This window comes from Cyprinodon tularosa, unplaced genomic scaffold, assembly GCF_016077235.1.
Source record: "Cyprinodon tularosa strain WSP-4 unplaced genomic scaffold, ASM1607723v1 ctg231, whole genome shotgun sequence".
Classification (NCBI taxonomy): domain Eukaryota; kingdom Metazoa; phylum Chordata; class Actinopteri; order Cyprinodontiformes; family Cyprinodontidae; genus Cyprinodon; species Cyprinodon tularosa.
This window is the reverse complement of record NW_024038867.1, coordinates 525,393-544,164: the sequence shown is the minus strand read 5'-3', so window position 1 is coordinate 544,164 and position 18,772 is coordinate 525,393. Positions and strand designations below refer to the sequence as shown.

The 18,772-nt window shown below is 41.2% G+C and overlaps 1 protein-coding gene across 4 annotated transcripts in view; it reads right to left on the bottom strand.

The window, feature by feature from the left end:
• LOC119784690 (intercellular adhesion molecule 1-like) overlaps positions 1 to 18,772 on the bottom strand; it is a 75,811-nt gene that overhangs the window by 36,654 nt on the left and 20,385 nt on the right. For 2 of the 4 annotated variants that reach the window (XM_038286880.1, XM_038286879.1), the window contains exon 3: positions 16,519 to 16,845. In XM_038286880.1, the coding sequence (XP_038142808.1) occupies positions 16,519 to 16,845 (327 nt within the window). Of the gene's footprint in view, positions 1 to 13,475; positions 14,673 to 15,050; positions 15,306 to 16,518; positions 16,846 to 18,772 lie in introns of those variants that run through there. The other 2 variants (XM_038286882.1, XM_038286883.1) reach the window with 2 other exon arrangements.

Sequence of the window (18,772 nt, the reverse complement as noted above, 5' to 3'; positions counted from 1 at the left end):
TGTGGTTTTCTTCAACTTCCCCCTTGAACTCCACCCTAAACTCTGCAGACTAGATTTAGAAACTCTTATCATATACAGTACCAACACATGATATGGAAATAAGTATAAGCCATCAGCCCAATTTCTGTTAAATACACGCCTGACACATTTGGCTTTGTGAAAGGCAGTATTGTTTTCGTCAACAATGAGGATGACGAAATAATTTCGTTTTTTTTCACGACAATAACGAAAACTTACGAGCTAAACATGGATGTTTGATGACTAAAACATGACTAGTCATAGGTTTGAGATTTCGTCAACAAGACGTGACAAGACTAAATAAAAATTAGCGCGTAGTCGTTCAGACGTTTAAAATGCATCATTGTGCTGTAATCTGCTAAGCAGTATCAGCCATGCAGCTGTGTCCTGTTTGATCCTGCCGCGCACCTGCCGTGCAGCGTTGCACATGCTGCAGGATCACAGATGGATCATGGCAGCAGCAGCAGGGTCTGAGAAATTAACCCGGAATGATCTGGTACTGTGCGTTCAGCTCTGACAAACACTACTCTGATCTTCCCTCTGTGCTTGTGCAGAAATGCTTCTTTGTGCGCGGAGCTCCGAGTCTCCGCTTCACGCTTCACACTAATGGTTCGCTCTCAGCAGTATGGCTCTTCCATCGCTACTTAATAAACTATGGGGCTGATCATCCTCTGCAAACATAAAAAATCCCTTTGTCTAACTATCAATATTTTATTTTTTTTCCAGTTCACAAGAGGTGATAGTAAACATTCTTTAATATACACTCACCGGCCACTTTATTAGGTACACCTGTCCAACTGCTTGTTAACAATTTCTAAGCAGCCAATCTCATGGCGGGAACTCAGTGCATTTAGGCATGTAGACATGATCAAGACAATCTCCTGCAGTTCAAACCGAGCATCAGTATGGGGAAGAAAGGTGATTTGAGTGACTTTGAACGTGGCATGATTGTTGGTGCCAGAAGGGCTGGTCTGAGTATTTCAGAAACTGCTGATCTACTGGGATTTTCACGCACAACCATCTCTAGGGTTTACAGAGAATGGTCCGAAAAAGAAAAAACATCCCGTGAGCGGCAGTTCTGTGGGCGGAAATGCCTTGTTGATGCCAGAGGTCAGAGGAGAATGGCCAGACTGGTTCGAGCTGATAGAAGGGCAACAGTGACTCAAATAACCACCCGTTACAACCAAGGTGGGCAGAAGAGCATCTCTGAACGCACAGTACGTCGAACTTTGAGGCAGATGGGCTACGGCAGCAGAAGACCACACCGGGTGCCACTCCTTTCAGCTAAGAACAGGAAACTGAGGCTACAATTTGCACAAGCTCATCGAAATTGGACAATAGAAGATTGGAAAAACATTGCCTGGTCTGATGAGTCTCGATTTCTGCTGCGACATTCGGATGGTAGGGTCAGAATTTGGCATCTACAACATGAAAGCATGGATCCATCCTGCCTCGTATCAACGGTTCAGGCTGGTGGTGGTGGTGTCATGGTGTGGGGAATATTTTCTTGGCCCTCTTTGGGCCCCTTGGTACCAATTGAGCATCATTGCAATGCCACAGCCTACCTGAGTATTGTTGCTGACCATGTCCGTCCCTTTATGACCACAATGTACCCAACTTCTGATGGCTACTTTCAGCAGGATAATGTGCCATGTCATAAAGCTGGAATCATCTCAGACTGGTTTCTTGAACATGACAATGAGTTCACTGTACTGAAATGGCCTCCACAGTCACCAGATCTCAATCCAATAGAGCATCTTTGGGATGTGGTGGAACGGGAGATTCGCATCATGGATAAGCAGCCGACAAATCTGCGGCAACTGTGTGATGCCATCATGTCAATATGGACCAAACTCCCTGAGGAATGCTTCCAGCACCTTGTTGAATCTATGCCACGAAGAATTGAGGCAGTTCTGAAGGCAAAAGGGGGTCCAACCCGCTACTAGCATGGGGTACCTAATAAAGTGGCCGGTGAGTGTATACCAAAAGGATTCCCTAAATTATATCCAAATAAAATATTTCATTGCATTCTGTTTATTTTTTGATAAAGAGCCAGGTGAAATGTACATGGATCTTTGATCTCTCTCATAGTTCTTGTTTCCAACTATTTAAATAAGATGTAAATTTTTCCCTGTAATATCAATGAAGCATTTTCTCTGTTTCCTTTGAATATTTAAACATTTTAGTTAGCATATACCTTCAATTTAGGTCTGGATGACATGACATTACAAGGCAATCATGTAGGTTCTCTCTGTATTTTTAGGTGAATTTAAATGTCCCATCAGATTCAAAAAACTTTATTTTTAGCCTGAGAAGGTCACCAAACAGGTGGGGGAAAAAAACCAAACAAACAAGCAAAAAACAGTATTTCAACAAATTTGCAGTAAATTGTAAAAAAAAAAAAGTAAAAAACGGCACCACAAAAGACAACACTATAAGACATTTGTTCATACAGTATAATGCATGGGTTTATGGCTAAGTAGTTATCTTATTGTTTTATTAAAGTCCTCTATACATAAACAATCTATTATTTTCTTTTAGTAAATAAAAAAGGATCTTTTTAGATAAAGATTTCTTCCAATTCCACTTTTTAATGTAGGTTATATAAATGTTATTCAACAGGCTACTGCTGTGTTACACTAACCGAGATGTTTTCAGTCCTAGTTCTCAAGCCACACTCGACTGATGTTTTTGGGAATAGAGCTGAAAAAAAGAAATGGCCGATTTTAAGAGATACTTTTTAAATATTTAAAAACTTTATTGTAACTCAAAGTGAGAGTAAGCAACAATATTTTTTGGAAATATTGCAGTAATCTATTATAAAGTAACAAAACAAGGAAGTCATCAGGAATAGCAGGACCACAATTAAGTTAGATCCAAAAATAAATATGTAGAATCTATTTGCAAAGATGTGCTGAGTGTGAAATCAAAAGAATAGTTGAGAAACCTTCTTATTAAGGGTCTTCCTGAAAAAGGTTATCTTGAACTTTTTACCTCAGCAAAAGCGGAAGAGAAAATCCCCAATTAGGGGCTGAAAACTCACCACATGCAGATGCATGGAAACACTGCAGAATAATCAAAAAAGAAGTCACCAGAAATATGCAGCTGGAAAACATGTTGATGTTTTTCTATTAAATTAATTTGAGGTTTCGGATAACAAAAAACAATAGCCCTAAGTAAACAGTGTTAAGCTGAGGAGCTGACCTGAAACGAAACAGCCTCAGCTCCTTCAGATAAAAAAAGGGAAATGCAGAGGGGAGGCACTCTGTAAAAACAAAAAGTGCCAATATAGTAGATGACAGTGGTGTGTGTTTGAAAGAAAGCGGAATTGAAACTGAAATTCTGGGCTGTAGGCTATTTCAGAAGCACATAGTCTCTGATCATATATTCTAAGAAAACATTTTAAATGCAGCAATGGTGAAAGCCTGACCTGACTCCCAATATTCAATCTCATAGCTGATGCCTAATGACACAGAAACAGATTATTTTTTTATGTTTTTATCCAGAGTGTGTATCAGAAATGCATTAAACAAGACAAGAGACATAAGTGGAACTAAACTTTTTTTGAATAGTGTCCATATTGACATTTTGATTAATACTGTTGCATAAAAAAGAGGTTTCCAAAAGTGATATTAAATGGCGCATCCTGGAGCTAGTTAACAGTTACCTTTTGCAGCTTTGCTTCTTTCTGTACGTCTAGTCCTATCTCCTTGAACCCTTGTCGGCCTCAGTAGATGGCCCTTCACACTGAGCTTGGTTCTGCTGGAGGTTCCTTCCTTTTAAAAAGGAGTTTTCCTCTCCACTGTCGCTACAAGCATGCTTGGTGTGAGGGATTGCTTTCCGAGTCAATGAGTCTTTGTAATCAGCTGGTTTTCCTTAGATAGAGAACGTTGAATCAATCTGACTGTATGATCTGGTTGAACTGTCTCTGTAAAGTGCCTTGAGACGACATGTGTTGTGAATTGGCACTATATGTGCATGGTGTGCATTTGTGCTACACCACGGTAAAAAAAAGGTAAAAACTCCAATAAAACCTAATGTGTGCTATGGTTTGCAATATTTGTTTCTTTTCTAAGTAACAATTTGCACTCATATGTGGTACACCACTGTAAAAAAGTAAAAACTCCAATAAACCTAATGTGTGCTATGCTTTGCAATATTTTTATATTTTCTAAGTAACAATTTGCACTCATATGTGCTACACCACGGTAAAAGAAAGTAAAAACTCCAATAAAACCTAATGTGTGCTATGCTTTGCAGTATTTTTTTCTTTTCTAAGTAACAATTTGCACTCATATGTGCTACACCACAGTAAAAAAAGTAAAAACTCCAATAAAACCTAATGTGTGCTATACTTCGCAATATTTTTTTCTTTTCTAAGTAACAATTTGCACTCATATGTGCTACACCACTGTAAAAAAAGGAAAAACTCCAATAAAACCTAATGTGTGCTATGCTTTGCAGTACTTTTATTTTTTCTAAGTAACAATTTGCACTCATATGTGTTGGGATCTGGAGGCTTGTCCACTTTCTCCACCAGAGGGCACCTGAGATCTTCCTCCTGAGGGCAAGAGGTTCTCCTACACACCTGTTTCCTGTTTGCTCATCAGGTGACCTACTTAAGGAGGAGGAGGCTGACACTTCCCTGCCAGATTGTTTGCCAGTAATGGTTAGCAAAACCTGAGCCACCCTGCCTGATCTGAAACCCTGATTTTTGAGAACCTGTCTGACCCTGTTTCTCTCTGCCTCACAGATCCTGACTTTCCTGAAACCTGAAATCCTGGAGAAAGAGTTCTCTGTCTGGAATCTGCCTGCCTGCACTCAGTCTCAGTCTCTGCCTCTGCCCTCAGCCCTCTGCCTGCCGACTAGCCTCTGGACTCACAAGGTTCCCCCCCCCGCTGATCAGATCCATCTCTGAGCAGGTATTTTATCCGTCATCTTTAAACTGCAAGTTTCCTGGATCCATTCTAACTGCTCTGTCCTCCTCAGTGGTGATCCTCCTGAGACCAGTCAGAAGAACCCAGAACCCGTGCATCAATCTCATTGTATCATTGTAAATAAATCAATTAACTTTTTCCCTGTCTTAAGAGTCGTTTCTGCATGTGGGTTAGACGCCTTGAACCCAACATGACAGAACACTCTGGCCAACAAACTAGCCCCCCTGAAACACTCAAGAGGACCTTGGAGCAACAGCACGTCCTCATTCAGAGCCATGACTCCGCCCTCCATGAGTTAAATGAAAGCTAAGCTGAAGCTAACCGCACCCTGCATGAAATTACTGATTTTCTCCAAAGATCCAGCTCTCAGATTGCTACACCTGCGGTTGAAGCCGTTCAGTTTCCGGTTCAGGATTCCAATCCACCTCAGGTCAGAAATCCACCCGTCATTTCCTGAATTACGCCCATCTCTCCCCGAAAGATTTTCTGGAGACCAAGTAAGTACAAAGGAGATACAAGCAAAACCTCTGCCTGTACTGTGGAGAACCTGGACATTTTGTTGCAACCTGTCCCATTAAGGGAAAAGCCGGGGTCCACCAGAGGAAATGAGGAGTCTGGCGGACCATCTCCAAACTGAAAAATCTCCTCGACTTCTGTTACCCGCTACTCTGTTTTTTAAAGACCAGTCCCTCACTTTGTCGGCAATGATTGATTCAGGCTGTGAAAGAAATCTAATCGACTCTAGTTTGGTCAAACAACTGAATCTAGACACCGCTCCTTTGACTAAACCCCTTAGAGTCTCCGCCTTAGATGGTAAACAACTACCTCAAATTACGCATCAGACCAAACCTTTAGAGCTACTTATCTCCGGAAACCATAGAGAAATCATATCATTTTATGTTTTTCCGTCTGCTAGCTCATCTATAGTTCTGGATTTTGATTGGCTACAACTCCACAACCCACATATTAACTGGTCAAAAAGACATGTTGAGTCCTGGTCTATCCCCTGTCACAGTTCCTGCCTCCGTTCCGCCGCTTCTCCAACTCAGCCGCCGGCAAACCGTCAGGAGGTTGACCCGCCTGATCTCTTTACCGTTCCTCCAGATTATCATGATTTGGCTGCGATGTTCAGTAAGGCTAGAGCCCTTTCTCTCTCTCCGCACCGTCCATATGACTGCGCCATCGATCTTCTCCCTGGGGCCCCTCTCCCTAATAGTTGGCTTTATAACATCTCCAAACCTGAGCGGGAAACTATGGAGAAATATATCAATGAGTCCCTAGCCGCTGGAATAATCCGACCATCTTCTTCTCCACTCGGAGCCGGGTTTTTCTTTGTCGGTAAGAAAGACGGATCCCTGCAACCCTGTATTGATTACCCTGGGTCAAATCGAATAACAATCAACAACAAATATCCGTTGCCTCTGTTATCCTCTGCCTTTGTTATCCTCTGCCTTTGTTCTCCAAATTAGACCTGAGAAACGCCTATCACCTCCTCAGAATCCGTGAAGGGGATGAATGGAAAACAGCCTTCAAAACACCTCTGGGACATTTCGAGCACCTAGTTATGCCTTTCGGTCTGACTAATGCCCCCGCTTGTTTTCAGGCTCTTGTGAATGAGGTTTTGAGAGATTTTTTGAACGTATTTGTGTTTGTCTACTTAGATGACATCTTGATTTATTCCAAGACCATCTCTGAGCATCAAAGACATGTCCGTTTGGTCCTGCAAAGACTTCTGGAAAATAAACTGTTTGTGAAGGCTGAAAAATGTGAGTTTCATCGCCCATCTGTCACTTTTCTAGGATTTGTGCTTGAGGGCGGGCAGGTGAGGCCATCGGAGGATAAAATCAAGGCGGTTTTGGACTGGCCCAATCCCGAAAATAGGAGACAACTTCAAAGATTTCTGGGATTCGCTAACTTTTATCGCAGATTCATTAGAAACTACAGCCAAACAGCCCAACAACTTACAGCCTTAACCTCTGTCAAGAAAACCTTTCACTGGTCCACTGAGGCTGAAGCAGCCTTCAAGAAACTCAAAACTCTGTTTTCCAAAGCACCCATCCTCATTCAACCGGACCCCTCCAAACAGTTAATTCTGGAGGTGGATGCATCTGACTCAGGGGTGGGGGCTGTTCTGTCCCAAGTTTCTGATTCTGACCAGAGAACTCATCCGTGTGCATTTTTCTCCCGCAGACTCACCCCTGCTGAACGTAACTACGACGTTGGTGACTGAGAACTTCTCGACATAAAACTGGCTTTAGAAGAATGGTGGCATTGGCTGGAGGGCGCAGAGCATCCCATTTTGGTATGGACAGACCATAAAAATCTTTCATACATTCAATCTGCCAAAAGATCTAATCCCCGCCAGTCCCGTTGGTCACTGTTTTTCTCTCGGTTCAACCTGATCATCTCCTACCGGCCTGGCTCTAAAAACAATAAACCTGACGCTCCTTCCCGCCTTTACGCTCCTGATGAACCGGAAACCCCAGGTAGTATTTTACCGGCTAGCTGTACTGTCGCCACAGTCTCCTGGGAAATATCTGACCTGATTAAACATGCACAAACTTCTGAACCAGATCCCGGCACTGGTCCGCCTAACAAAAAGTATGTTCCCTCTTCTGTCAGGTCCAGATTGATTCATTGGATGCATTCCTCCAAGTTATCTGCTCATCCTGGAGCCAGTAGAACCGTTGCCCTGATTTCCCGTCTGTTTTGGTGGCCTTCACTCCACAAGGACATAAAGGAGTTTGTTCTAGCCTGCCCTGTTTTTGCACGAAATAAACCATCTTACCAGCCTCCCTCTGGTCTCCTTCATCCCCTGCCTGTTCCCAAATGCCCTTGGTCACACATAGCCATAGACTTTGTTACTTGATTACCGGCATCCAAGGGTATGACCACCATATTCACAGTCATCCATAGGTTCTCCAAGTCCTGCCATCTCATCCCTTTGAGAAAACTTCCCACCGCTTTTCAGACAGCTCTCCTTCTAATCAAACACGTTTTCAGGTTACACGGCATCCCACAGGAGATTCTGTCAGACCGAGGACCACAATTTACAGCTCAGGTATGGAAACATTTTTGTTCTGCCCTCAAAGCCAAAATCTCATTGACCTCTGGTTACCATCCTCAGTCTAACGGCCAAACAGAATGCATGAATCAGGAGTTGGAGTCCACCCTCAGGTGCTTCACTTCCACCAACCCTGCCGACTGGAGTCAGTACCTGCATTGGGTGGAGTATGCACACAACGCTCATGTCTCATCTGCTACCGGTCTCTCCCCCTTTGAAATCTCCTTAGGATACCAGCCTCCATTATTTCCTGCCGATGAGAAGGAAATCTCAGTCCCTTCAGTCACCACATCCGCCGATGCCGCAAGATCTGGAACAACACTGTTGCATCCCTGAACCGTTCATCCGAACAGAACCGCAGATTCGCTGACCGGCGAAGACATCCAGCTCCCACCTACTCACCAGGGCAGCAGGTTTGGCTATCCACCAGAGATATTCCGTTGAAATCCATGTCAAAAAAATTGTCCCCCCGTTACATTGGCCCATACAAGATCAAATCCATCATCAATCCCTCTGCTGTTTGTCTGCATCTCCCTCCTTCTCTCCGGATCCATCCCACTTTCCACGTGTCTCAGATCAAACCCGTCCTGACCAGCCCTCTTTGCCCTCCTTCCGACTCCCCTCCTCCCCCCGTGACATTGATGGGCATCCTGCATATACTGTTCGCCGGATCGTAGACTCCCGTTGTCAGGGCCGAGGTTGGCAGTACCTGGTCGACTGGGAGGGCTACGGTCTGGAGGACCGAACCTGGGTTCCTGGTTCATTTATTTTAGACCCTGCTTTGGTTTCTGAATATCATGCTTCTCTACCCTCTTGTTCCTTTGGACCGCCAGGTGGCGGTCGTTGAGGGGGGGCACTGTCGGGATCTGGAGGCTTGTCCACTTTCTCCACCAGAGGGCGCCTGAGCTCTTCCTCCTGAGGGCATGAGCTTCTCCTACACACCTGGTTCCTGTTTGCTCATCAGGTGACCTACTTAAGGAGGAGGATGCTGACACTTCCCTGCCAGAGTGTTTGCCAGTAATGGTTAGCAAAACCTGAGTCACCCTGCCTGATCTGAAACCCTGATTTTTGAGAACCTGTCTGACCCTGTTTCTCTCTGCCTCACAGATCCTGACTTTCCTGAAACCTGAAATCCTGGAGAAAGAGTTCTCTGTCTGGAATCTGCCTGCCTGCACTCAGTCTCAGTCTCTGCTTCTGCCCTCAACCCTCTGCCTACCGACTAGCCTCTGGACTCACAAGGTTCCCCCCCGCTGATCAGATCCATCTCTGAGCAGGTATTTTATCCGTCATCTTTAAACTGCAAGTTTCCTGGATCCATTCTAACTGCTCTGTCCTCATCAGCGGTGATCCTCCTGAGACCAGTCCGAAGAACCCAGAACCCGTGCATCAATCTCATTGTATCATTGTAAAAAAATCAAATAACTTTTTCCCTGTCTTAAGAGTCGTTTCTGCATGTGGGTTAGACGCCTTGAACCCAACATGACAATATGTGCTACACCACGGTAAAAAAAGTAAAAATTCCAATAAAACCTAATGTGTGCTATGCTCAATCAAAAAAGCCTTGTCCCTGAAATGAAACATGTAGCACTACATCATTACAATAATCAAAAGAAAGCTGGACCAGAGCAGTGTGAGGTCACTAACCTCTAATTTACTCAGACTCTTCATTCATGCCATCACAAATAAAAGCTTTTCTAGTCAGAGTAATAATTAATGCAGCAGGACACACAGCTTCCCTCCATCATCCATTAGATACATGGATCAAGTCTATTTGTGAAAGTTCAGAGAGCAAAATTACTCTCTCAGGAAGTCAGACATGGTAAGAGTAAAATGGTTCCAGTTAAATTTCAAAATAAGAGGCAATGCACAGACAGGTCCTGAGTTTTCACATGAAGTGACAACTGCTCAATGGCAACAGTCTGTTGTGGATGACATAGTGGACATGTGATGTGTGAAGCCAGCTTGAGAAGGGAGCTGTAGGTTGAAATTTTATTTCAAAGTGCTTTAAGTTGATGGCTATAGCACCAGTACAATGAGTTCTTGACTGTCTTTGCAATTCACATATGAAACATAACATTATTTCAATTTGACATTGACATAAACATTATAATGGAGTACCAAAAAAGCTAAAAAACAAACCACTGGATGTTTCGCTTCCCATTTGGGAAGCTTTTTCAATACAAAATGTCAAGAATAGCGTTGAGTTCTCCATCTTCTTCAAATTTGGAAACAAAGTCCAGTGGATTGTTTTTAATTTTCTTTTTGGATGACTGCGAATCTTCACCAGCATACTGTACCAAATATTAACATTGATTTTCATAGGTGTTCAAATACTTAGTATTTTTAGTACTTAGTACTTTGCAGCAGCATCTTACTAATAGTTATAAAATCATACATTGTGATTTCTGAATATATTTTTTTTAGATTGTCTCTCACAGTGAACGTGCACATATGATGACAATTTCTGACTCCTCCATGATTTCTATGTGGGAGAACTTGCAAAATAGCAGGGTGTTCAAATACTTGTTTTCCTCACTGTACCTCCAAACTTCTGTTTTTAACAAAAATCAACATCAGGATATAGTGATATAGTGCCAGAGACTTTGAAGATGTGGTCCATTAAACAAAGAAGCCTCTCATTTTAAGTTCTTTTGACTCAATGGATTTTTAAAAATACGCCACAAGATTGACCTCTTTAGATTTGCATTTAAGTAGCATTTAAAAATTATGTTCCTATTGGACAGTTCAAAGTCTTCCTTTTTTTTTTATTCAGTCTATTTATTCAGCACCAATTCACAATACTTGAATTTATAATCATTTTAATGAAATTGTACTGATCAATTCTATCTAGATTGGTAAAAAAAAATTTAATTTTTTATTAAAACATTTTCAGAATAAATCTTTTTTTTTTAAAGATTACTGAGCAATTTCGCATTGACATAAAACTGATCTTTTAAATTGCTTTGCTTATAAAGTAACATTTAAGCATAGTAAATGGTAGTTTGTGTACATACTTTTTACGTATACTGTTTGTTTAACAAAGAGCACAATTGGGGGAGAAAATAAACTTGTCACAGTTTTTCACAAATAAGAAGACAGCTATGTAGGACACCCTCAGAAAAACACATGGCACCATTGTTCCCAGCGAACTTCAGCTTAGCTTCGTTTGGTAATGACAGTCTTTCCAAAGGGCACAAGTTAGTTCATTTTTTATGCTTTTTCGTATTATATATGATCTTTTACGTTGTCTGTTGTATTTTTATCTTTAATAGCATCTTGCCTTAATTCCTTGTATTCTATATAAGCTATTGGTAGCAGAACTTCCCAAAGAAATAATCCCAAGAGATAAAGTTGAGTCTACAGTAAGTCTAGGTGTAAGGTAACGCTACTTCCCCCACTTTCAATGTTAAAACCTTACCCTTTTCCTTACCACAAATCCTGCCTCTTTGTATGTAAAGACTGCCCTCAAATCTAACAATTGTCATTTTTTTAAAGATGTTTTTTTTCTGTTTTATGTAGTTGGCAACCTATAAAGTAAAATTTAGCAAGGCATTTAAGTCTTGGTAAATTTGTTTCAGATATTATTGCTTTGATGCATAGGCGTAACTTCCTTAAGGACTGGTGTGGACATGTCCCCACCAATATTTTGTACACGTATTTTGCTTTCGGTGCTGTGTATATCTGATTAAAACCCCATTCATGCCGCTCCTCAGAAAGAAAATAAAAAAAGTTCTCCCCGCTGCTCACCGTCCACAAATCCCGACAAAAAAACTCAGAAAAAAGAATCTGTCGCCTCTCTCCCTCCCCATCACCCGTTCCGCCCTCTACACCTGTCGCTTCCCTCCAAAAATGCTAACCCATTCAGGGACAGCAGTGGACTCAGACTTGCAGGTGAGAGGGACTTGTGGAAATATTAAGACCTAATTTTAGTCAGGAGAGACTTAAAGTAGTAAAAGAATAGAGAATAGTGTAAAAATAAGTTAATACCGTATTTAAAATATAACTGAACCGTTGGAAAAAAAACTCAAACCACTTTTTTTCCGGCCCTGTTATGTCAGCTACACTAGAGTCCTGCAACGGGTCGGGTACCCGCGAAAAATATTTAGCGTGTTATGTTGACAACTCATGAGCAAGCTGCTTTTTGCAATCTATCAGGAAGGTAAGGATAGGACCTTGCAGGTGTGACGTCACTCTGCAGGGGGTCCAAAGATAAAAGATTTAAACAATTTTGGCATTGGAATTTCAGATTTAAGGGAGTTAGAAAGTTCACTTAGTAAAAGTGCAAATAATAAATCTGATTACGGATTACTTTTAAGCTGGTTGAACATACTGCGACAGACTGGTGACCTGTCCAGGGTGATCCCACCTCTCACCCAGAACGTGGCTGGAGATATGCACCAGCACCTCCTGATCCCACTGAGGGATAAGGTTAAAGAAAATAGATGGTTGAACATGGTCCGCTCTCCCAGATTCTATCAAATCAGTATTGATACCCCTGCTGGTGGATGTTCTGACAGAAAGACGGAGTTGCTTAATCATATTCTGCTTAAGGCCCCATAAGATCTTGTCCGAGTCCTGGTTTAAAAGTAAATTAATTTTAAAAAGTGACCTAAAATTGACCGTCAATAAATGTTCTACAAAATTGATATATTTATTAGATTTCTTTGATTTGTACTGTCTGTTTAGATTTATGTGATATTTTTTGCACAAAATATATAATTGAATATTGTAACAGTTATGTTTTCAACTGTAAGCATTAAATTGATAAATGTTATTCACATTTTTTTGGCTTTATCCTTTCCAACAAAAAAAAAAGGCGTCGCGCAGGTAGCTCCCTTTCCTTATGAGCCGTCCCCACCAACTTTCAACAAAAAGGTACACCCTTGCTTTGATGGTCTTAGTTCTCATTGTGGCCGACCCAGGTTCAAATCCTATCTGTGGTCCTTTGCCACATGGCTCTCTCCCCCTTTCCTGTCAGCCCACTGTACAAAAAATGAGCCACTAGCGCCATAAAAGCCTCAATAAAAAAATGTTACACATACTTTGTCTAATTTTGAGCCATTCTTTTGATTTGTGTTGTGCTATAATCCCAAACTAAAGGTGAGATGCTGTCCTTATGATCTGGGGTTAAAAAATAATGGGTACTTTAAATATGACAAGTTGCCCAAATGTTGAAGGATTGTTTATATAAACACTAAACAGGCATAATCCAGCAGGAGTCGCAAGATAGGTCAGGCAAACAAATCCAAATGGGAACAGGCAGGCTCAGTTGTTGAGAGGTAGAACAGGTCAGGACCAGGTAATCAGAAACAATAATATCCGCTAGAAAACTCACCAAGGGCTCGAATAATGTGGCACTGATGACTGGAAGACGGCAGGTTAAATAAAGACTGGAGTAGGTGAAAGAGATGAGTGGTAAGAAGAAACTGGGCGGAGCTAGGCAGGTGAATGGAATGTAAAGTAAAGAAAGTAAAGTAAACTTTATTTGTATAGCACTTTTCACAGACAAAGTCACAAAGTGCTTCACAATGTGCAATTAAGCCTGTCATCAGCACCATGATCATGACAATTATTGTGATAGTTATAATGATCTAATTGGTCATAATCAAATACTGTGAGCAGGACAGGTACACAAAGAGAATGGATTGAACTACAGAGTGTGTGTGTGTGGGTGTTGATTCAGGCATGAGTAATTGCAATGTAACTAGAGACAGTAAAAAGGAGACCTTAAGAATACACTTGTGCTCTGATTCACACCTCAAATAAGATGTATGAGTACAAGAGAAGTTACAAAAATGGCATATAATTTACAAGCCAGTGCATGTCTAATATAAGTTCAAACTCAGTTAAAGGAAAAGACCGGTCAGCAAGGAATGATCAATGGATCATTGTCTATACCTAAAATTCCTGGTGATTTAATGAATTTAGCCTTAATCAGTACAAAATATAAAAATGATCATTTCGAATCGGCGCTCCACTGATAATGGCTTCTCCTACTTGTTACACACATGATAAACTCTGAGACGTTTTACTTGGACTTGATTGAACTAATTTATAGCAGCCATTGTGAAACCGAAAACTCAGAGTTTAGGCTAGATCAATTTAGAGTTTAGGATTTCAATAAGAGTTTTTTAAACCTGCTTCATGAAATGGACCCCAGTGTTGCAGTTCCAACACTGTAAAAATGTCGGTGTTGTTGGACATTTTTGTCCGTTTGTCTCCTCATCTAAGTCATAAAGAAATTAGTTGAAATGCTAAAAATTGACTAAATAATTATAATCCAATGCAGCATTGGAGGATTTCAGATGCGAAGACTTCTGATAACTTTCCAAGAACATCTAAACCACCAAAAAATAACTAAAAACTTCCATTATATAGAGCACATTTAGTCCAAAATTGGAAATGGCAGACCATACAGCAACATAAATCCAACACAGGTTAGAGGCACTGCAGATGTCTTCCAAACTTCTGCTAGGAATTGTCCAGTGATCCTTTTTCAAAAATTTAGACCAAGTCCAGTGTGATGCATTCAACCGAAAAGGAAAACATCCTTCAGTTGGTCCTGCTTTGATTCCGTTTGTAAATAAAATAGATCAATGACGATAACAGAGCAACAACAACTATTGCAACTCTAATGTATGGCCAGATGCTTGCTAAAAAAAAGAAGAAAAAAAAGACAAAAATCATTATAAATCAGAAAATTCAATATGCACAAACAGACCATATACGCTTCCTTCTTTAGGTAATGAGGGTTAAAGGTAAATAACAGCTGTAAAAAATTATTTGGCTAATTTCCTAGAAATACAATAAAGCTGATCATAAATCAGAATGAACTATAAATGCCAAGTTCATATACACCAAAAGGCGATTGGACTTTGGACAGTTTTCTGTACCTCAACAGTACAACAGAAAAACAATCACAAAAAGTAAAACATAACTCTTAAAGAGTAAAAACAGATTACGAATACGATACTGGTAATATGTTCTAATGTGCAATTTCTATTATAAATAAATAGAGAGAGAATCCTCACCTTTGACTTGTACATTAAATTTTACATGGATAGTTTTCAGTTTGCTGCTAACAGTGCAGACATACTGTCCTTCATCCTGATAATCCACTGACTGAACGATGAGACTGGTCCCACTGCTGTAACCCTTATTGGACGGCAACGTCCAGTGGTACGAAGGTTCAGGGTTGCCCTCGGCCAAGCAGGTCAGATTGAGATTGTTTCCTCTTGTGATGGTGATTGGAGGTGGATCAGCTGAAACCTTCAGCTCAGGCCCATCTGTGTATGCAGCAAAGAGGGAAACATAATGCAAATACTATAGAACATACACTACACCTCATTCTATACATTTCAAAGGGCATCTCAGACTTCATGATGGACTTCATGTCATTTATAAAATGTATTTTCTTTAAATACATAATCTGTAATTTATTTCTAAACAAGGAATTCAAGTTAAATGGAAACTAAGCAAGTAGCTAAATACTACTAATTATGCATATATGTTGTAAATTTGTCGCTGGTAATTGCTGTTAGTTGCTCTGCTGTTGTAATAAATGTTGCTGTTGTAATAATAGATAATGAACACTTTAGCCCTTCATCTAATATTTATCTGCAGGGGCTAAATAGTAATAATAAAAGTAATGATGATGACCATTCTTGCCACTGTCCAACATTAATTCTAAGAAAAAATGAAACACAATCTTTAACAGACAAAAAGTTTCATTTTCTGCAAGCTAAACCAAAAACAGACATTATTTTGTATTTAAAACTGATTTCTAAGGAATAAACATGTCATAACAAGGAAAACTGCTTTGCTTTAAGAAACACCATAGTCTAAAATCAACCTGTGTCAGGGTTCTGCCCTTTTGGTTTCTTTGTAATTTTGTGTCTTTGTAGTTGTTTTCTAGCAGTGTTGTGTTCCTGGGTTACTCTCTCCTTTGGCTCCTCTTGTTAGTACTGTTCACACCTGCTCCATATCAGCTCATTAGTCCATTCTTTGCTCTGTTCCCCATATATACACCACCTCTGCAGTTCCTCATTGCTGCTTTATTTTTGTTTTGCTTCGTTGTCTTGTTGTATCCCATGTGTGGTCACCCTGAGGTTTACTGGATTTTTGGTTTTGAGTATTTTGATTTTGGACTTTGCTTCAGCAAAACTCATCTCTGCCTCCTGATCTCCACATTTGGGTCTGTCAATATCTGATGGGCTCAAATTTAACAGATAATGGTAGATGGGAAAAGTCAAAGAGACATTGACTTTGTTTCGTACCATACCCAAACTTGATAATTAATACAAAATACCAGCTTGAATAAAAAAGACAGATTTAATATGTACAAACACCCAAAAATTGTTTGTACGTTTGTTTTCTTGAAAAATAATTTTTTGTTTCTAAACTATCATGTATTCAATTTAGTGAAATAAGTTCCTGAAATAAGTGAACCTGTTAGTAAAATCCCAAACCTAAAGTATTTGTGTTTGTATATAAACTCACAGTGAACTGTAGCAGTGAGATAGTTTGATTTCAACACTGGAGGAGGCTGTGGTCCTTCAGGTCCCAATTCCAGTTTTGCATCACACCAGAACTGGGCTCCATTATCTTCTTTACTCGTGTGAAAACTCCAAGTAAAGATCTTATTTACTGTTTTTTTGGGGGTACTGTCGCCATGCATGCTACCCAGCTGTGTATTTCCTTTGTAAAAGGTCACAACTAGTTTTTGAATGGGAGCTACCTCTTGTACAGAGCACTGCAGGATGTACTCTGTATGCTCGGTCAGAGGTCCACTTTGATTTAAGCTGATGGAAACACTTTCTGGAGGCTCTAGAAAGATATTCAAAGAAATTATATGTGAATAATGATTGAAAGAAAACTAAAACTTTTCATCAGTAATATATATATATACACTATATTGCCAAAAGTATTTGCTCACCTGCCTTGACTCACATATGAGCTTAAGTGACATCCCGTTCCTAATCCATAGGGTTCAATATGACGTCGGTCCACCCTTTGCAGCTAGAACAGCTTCAACTCTTCTGGGAAGGCTGTCCACAAGGTTTAGGAGTGTGTTTATGGGAATTTTTGACCATTCTTCCAGAAGCGCATTTGTGAGGTCGCACACTGATGTTGGACGAGAAGGCCTGGCTCTCAGTCTCCGCTCTAATTCATCCCAAAGGTGTTCTATCGGGTTGAGGTCAGGACTCTGTGCAGGCCAGTCAAGTTCATCCACACCAGACTCTGTCATCCATGTCTTTATGGACCTTGCTTTGTGCACTGGTGCACAGTCATGTTGGAAGAGGAAGGGGCCAGCTCCAAACTGTTCCCACAAAGTTGGGAGCATGGAATTGTCCAAAATGTCTTGGTATGCTGAAGCATTCAGAGTTCCTTTCACTGGAACTAAGGGGCCAAGCCCAGCTCCTGAAAAACAACCCCACACCATAATCCCCCCTCCACCAAACTTTACACTTGGCACAATGCAGTCAGACAAGTACCGTTCTCCTGGCAACCGCCAAACCCAGACCCGTCCATCAGATTGCCAGATGGAGAAGCGCGATTCGTCACTCCAGAGAACGCGTCTCCACTGCTCTAGAGTCCAGTGGCGGCGTGCTTTACACCACCGCATCCGACGCTTTGCATTGCACTTGGTGATGTATGGCTTGGATGCAGCTGCTCGCCCATGGAAACCCATTCCATGAAGCTCTCTGCGCACTGTTCTTGAGCTACATGAAGTTTGGAGGTCTGTAGTGATTGACTCTGCAGAAAGTTGGCGACCTCTTCGCACTATGCGCGTCAGCATCCGCTGAACCCGCTCCGTCAGTTTACGTGGCCTACCACTTCGTGGCTGAGTTGCTGTCGTTCCCAAACACTTCCATTTTCTTATAATACAGCTGACAGTTGACTGTGGAATATTTAGGAGCGAGGAAATTTCACGACTGGATTTGTTGCACAGGTGGCATCCTATCACAGTTCCACGCTGGAATTCACTGAGCTCCTGAGAGCGACCCATTCTTTCACAAATGTTTGTAAAAACAGTCTGCATGCCTAGGTGCTTGAATTTATACACCTGTGGCCATGGAAGTGATTGGAACACCTGATTCCAATAATTTGGATGGGTGAGCAAATACTTTTGGCAATATAGTGTATATATATATATATATATATACATATATATATACACTATATTGCCAAAAGTATTTGCTCACCCATCCAAATTATTGGAATCAGGTGTTCCAATCACTTCCATGGCCACAGGTGTATAAATTCAAGCACCTAGGCATGCAGACTGTTTTTACAAACATTTGTGAAAGAATGGGTCGCTCTCAGGAGCTCAGTGAATTCCAGCGTGGAACTGTGATAGGATGCCACCTGTGCAACAAATCCAGTCGTGAAATTTCCTCGCTCCTAAATATTCCACAGTCAACTGTCAGCTGTATTATAAGAAAATGGAAGTGTTTGGGAACGACAGCAACTCAGCCACGAAGTGGTAGGCCACGTAAACTGACGGAGCAGGGTCAGCGGATGCTGACGCGCATAGTGCGAAGAGGTCGCCAACTTTCTGCAGAGTCAATCACTACAGACCTCCAAACTTCATGTGGCCTTCAGATTAGCTCAAGAACAGTGCGCAGAGAGCTTCATGGAATGGGTTTCCATGGTCGAGCAGCTGCATCCAAGCCATACATCACCAAGTGCAATGCAAAGCGTCGGATGCGGTGGTGTAAAGCACGCCGCCACTGGACTCTAGAGCAGTGGA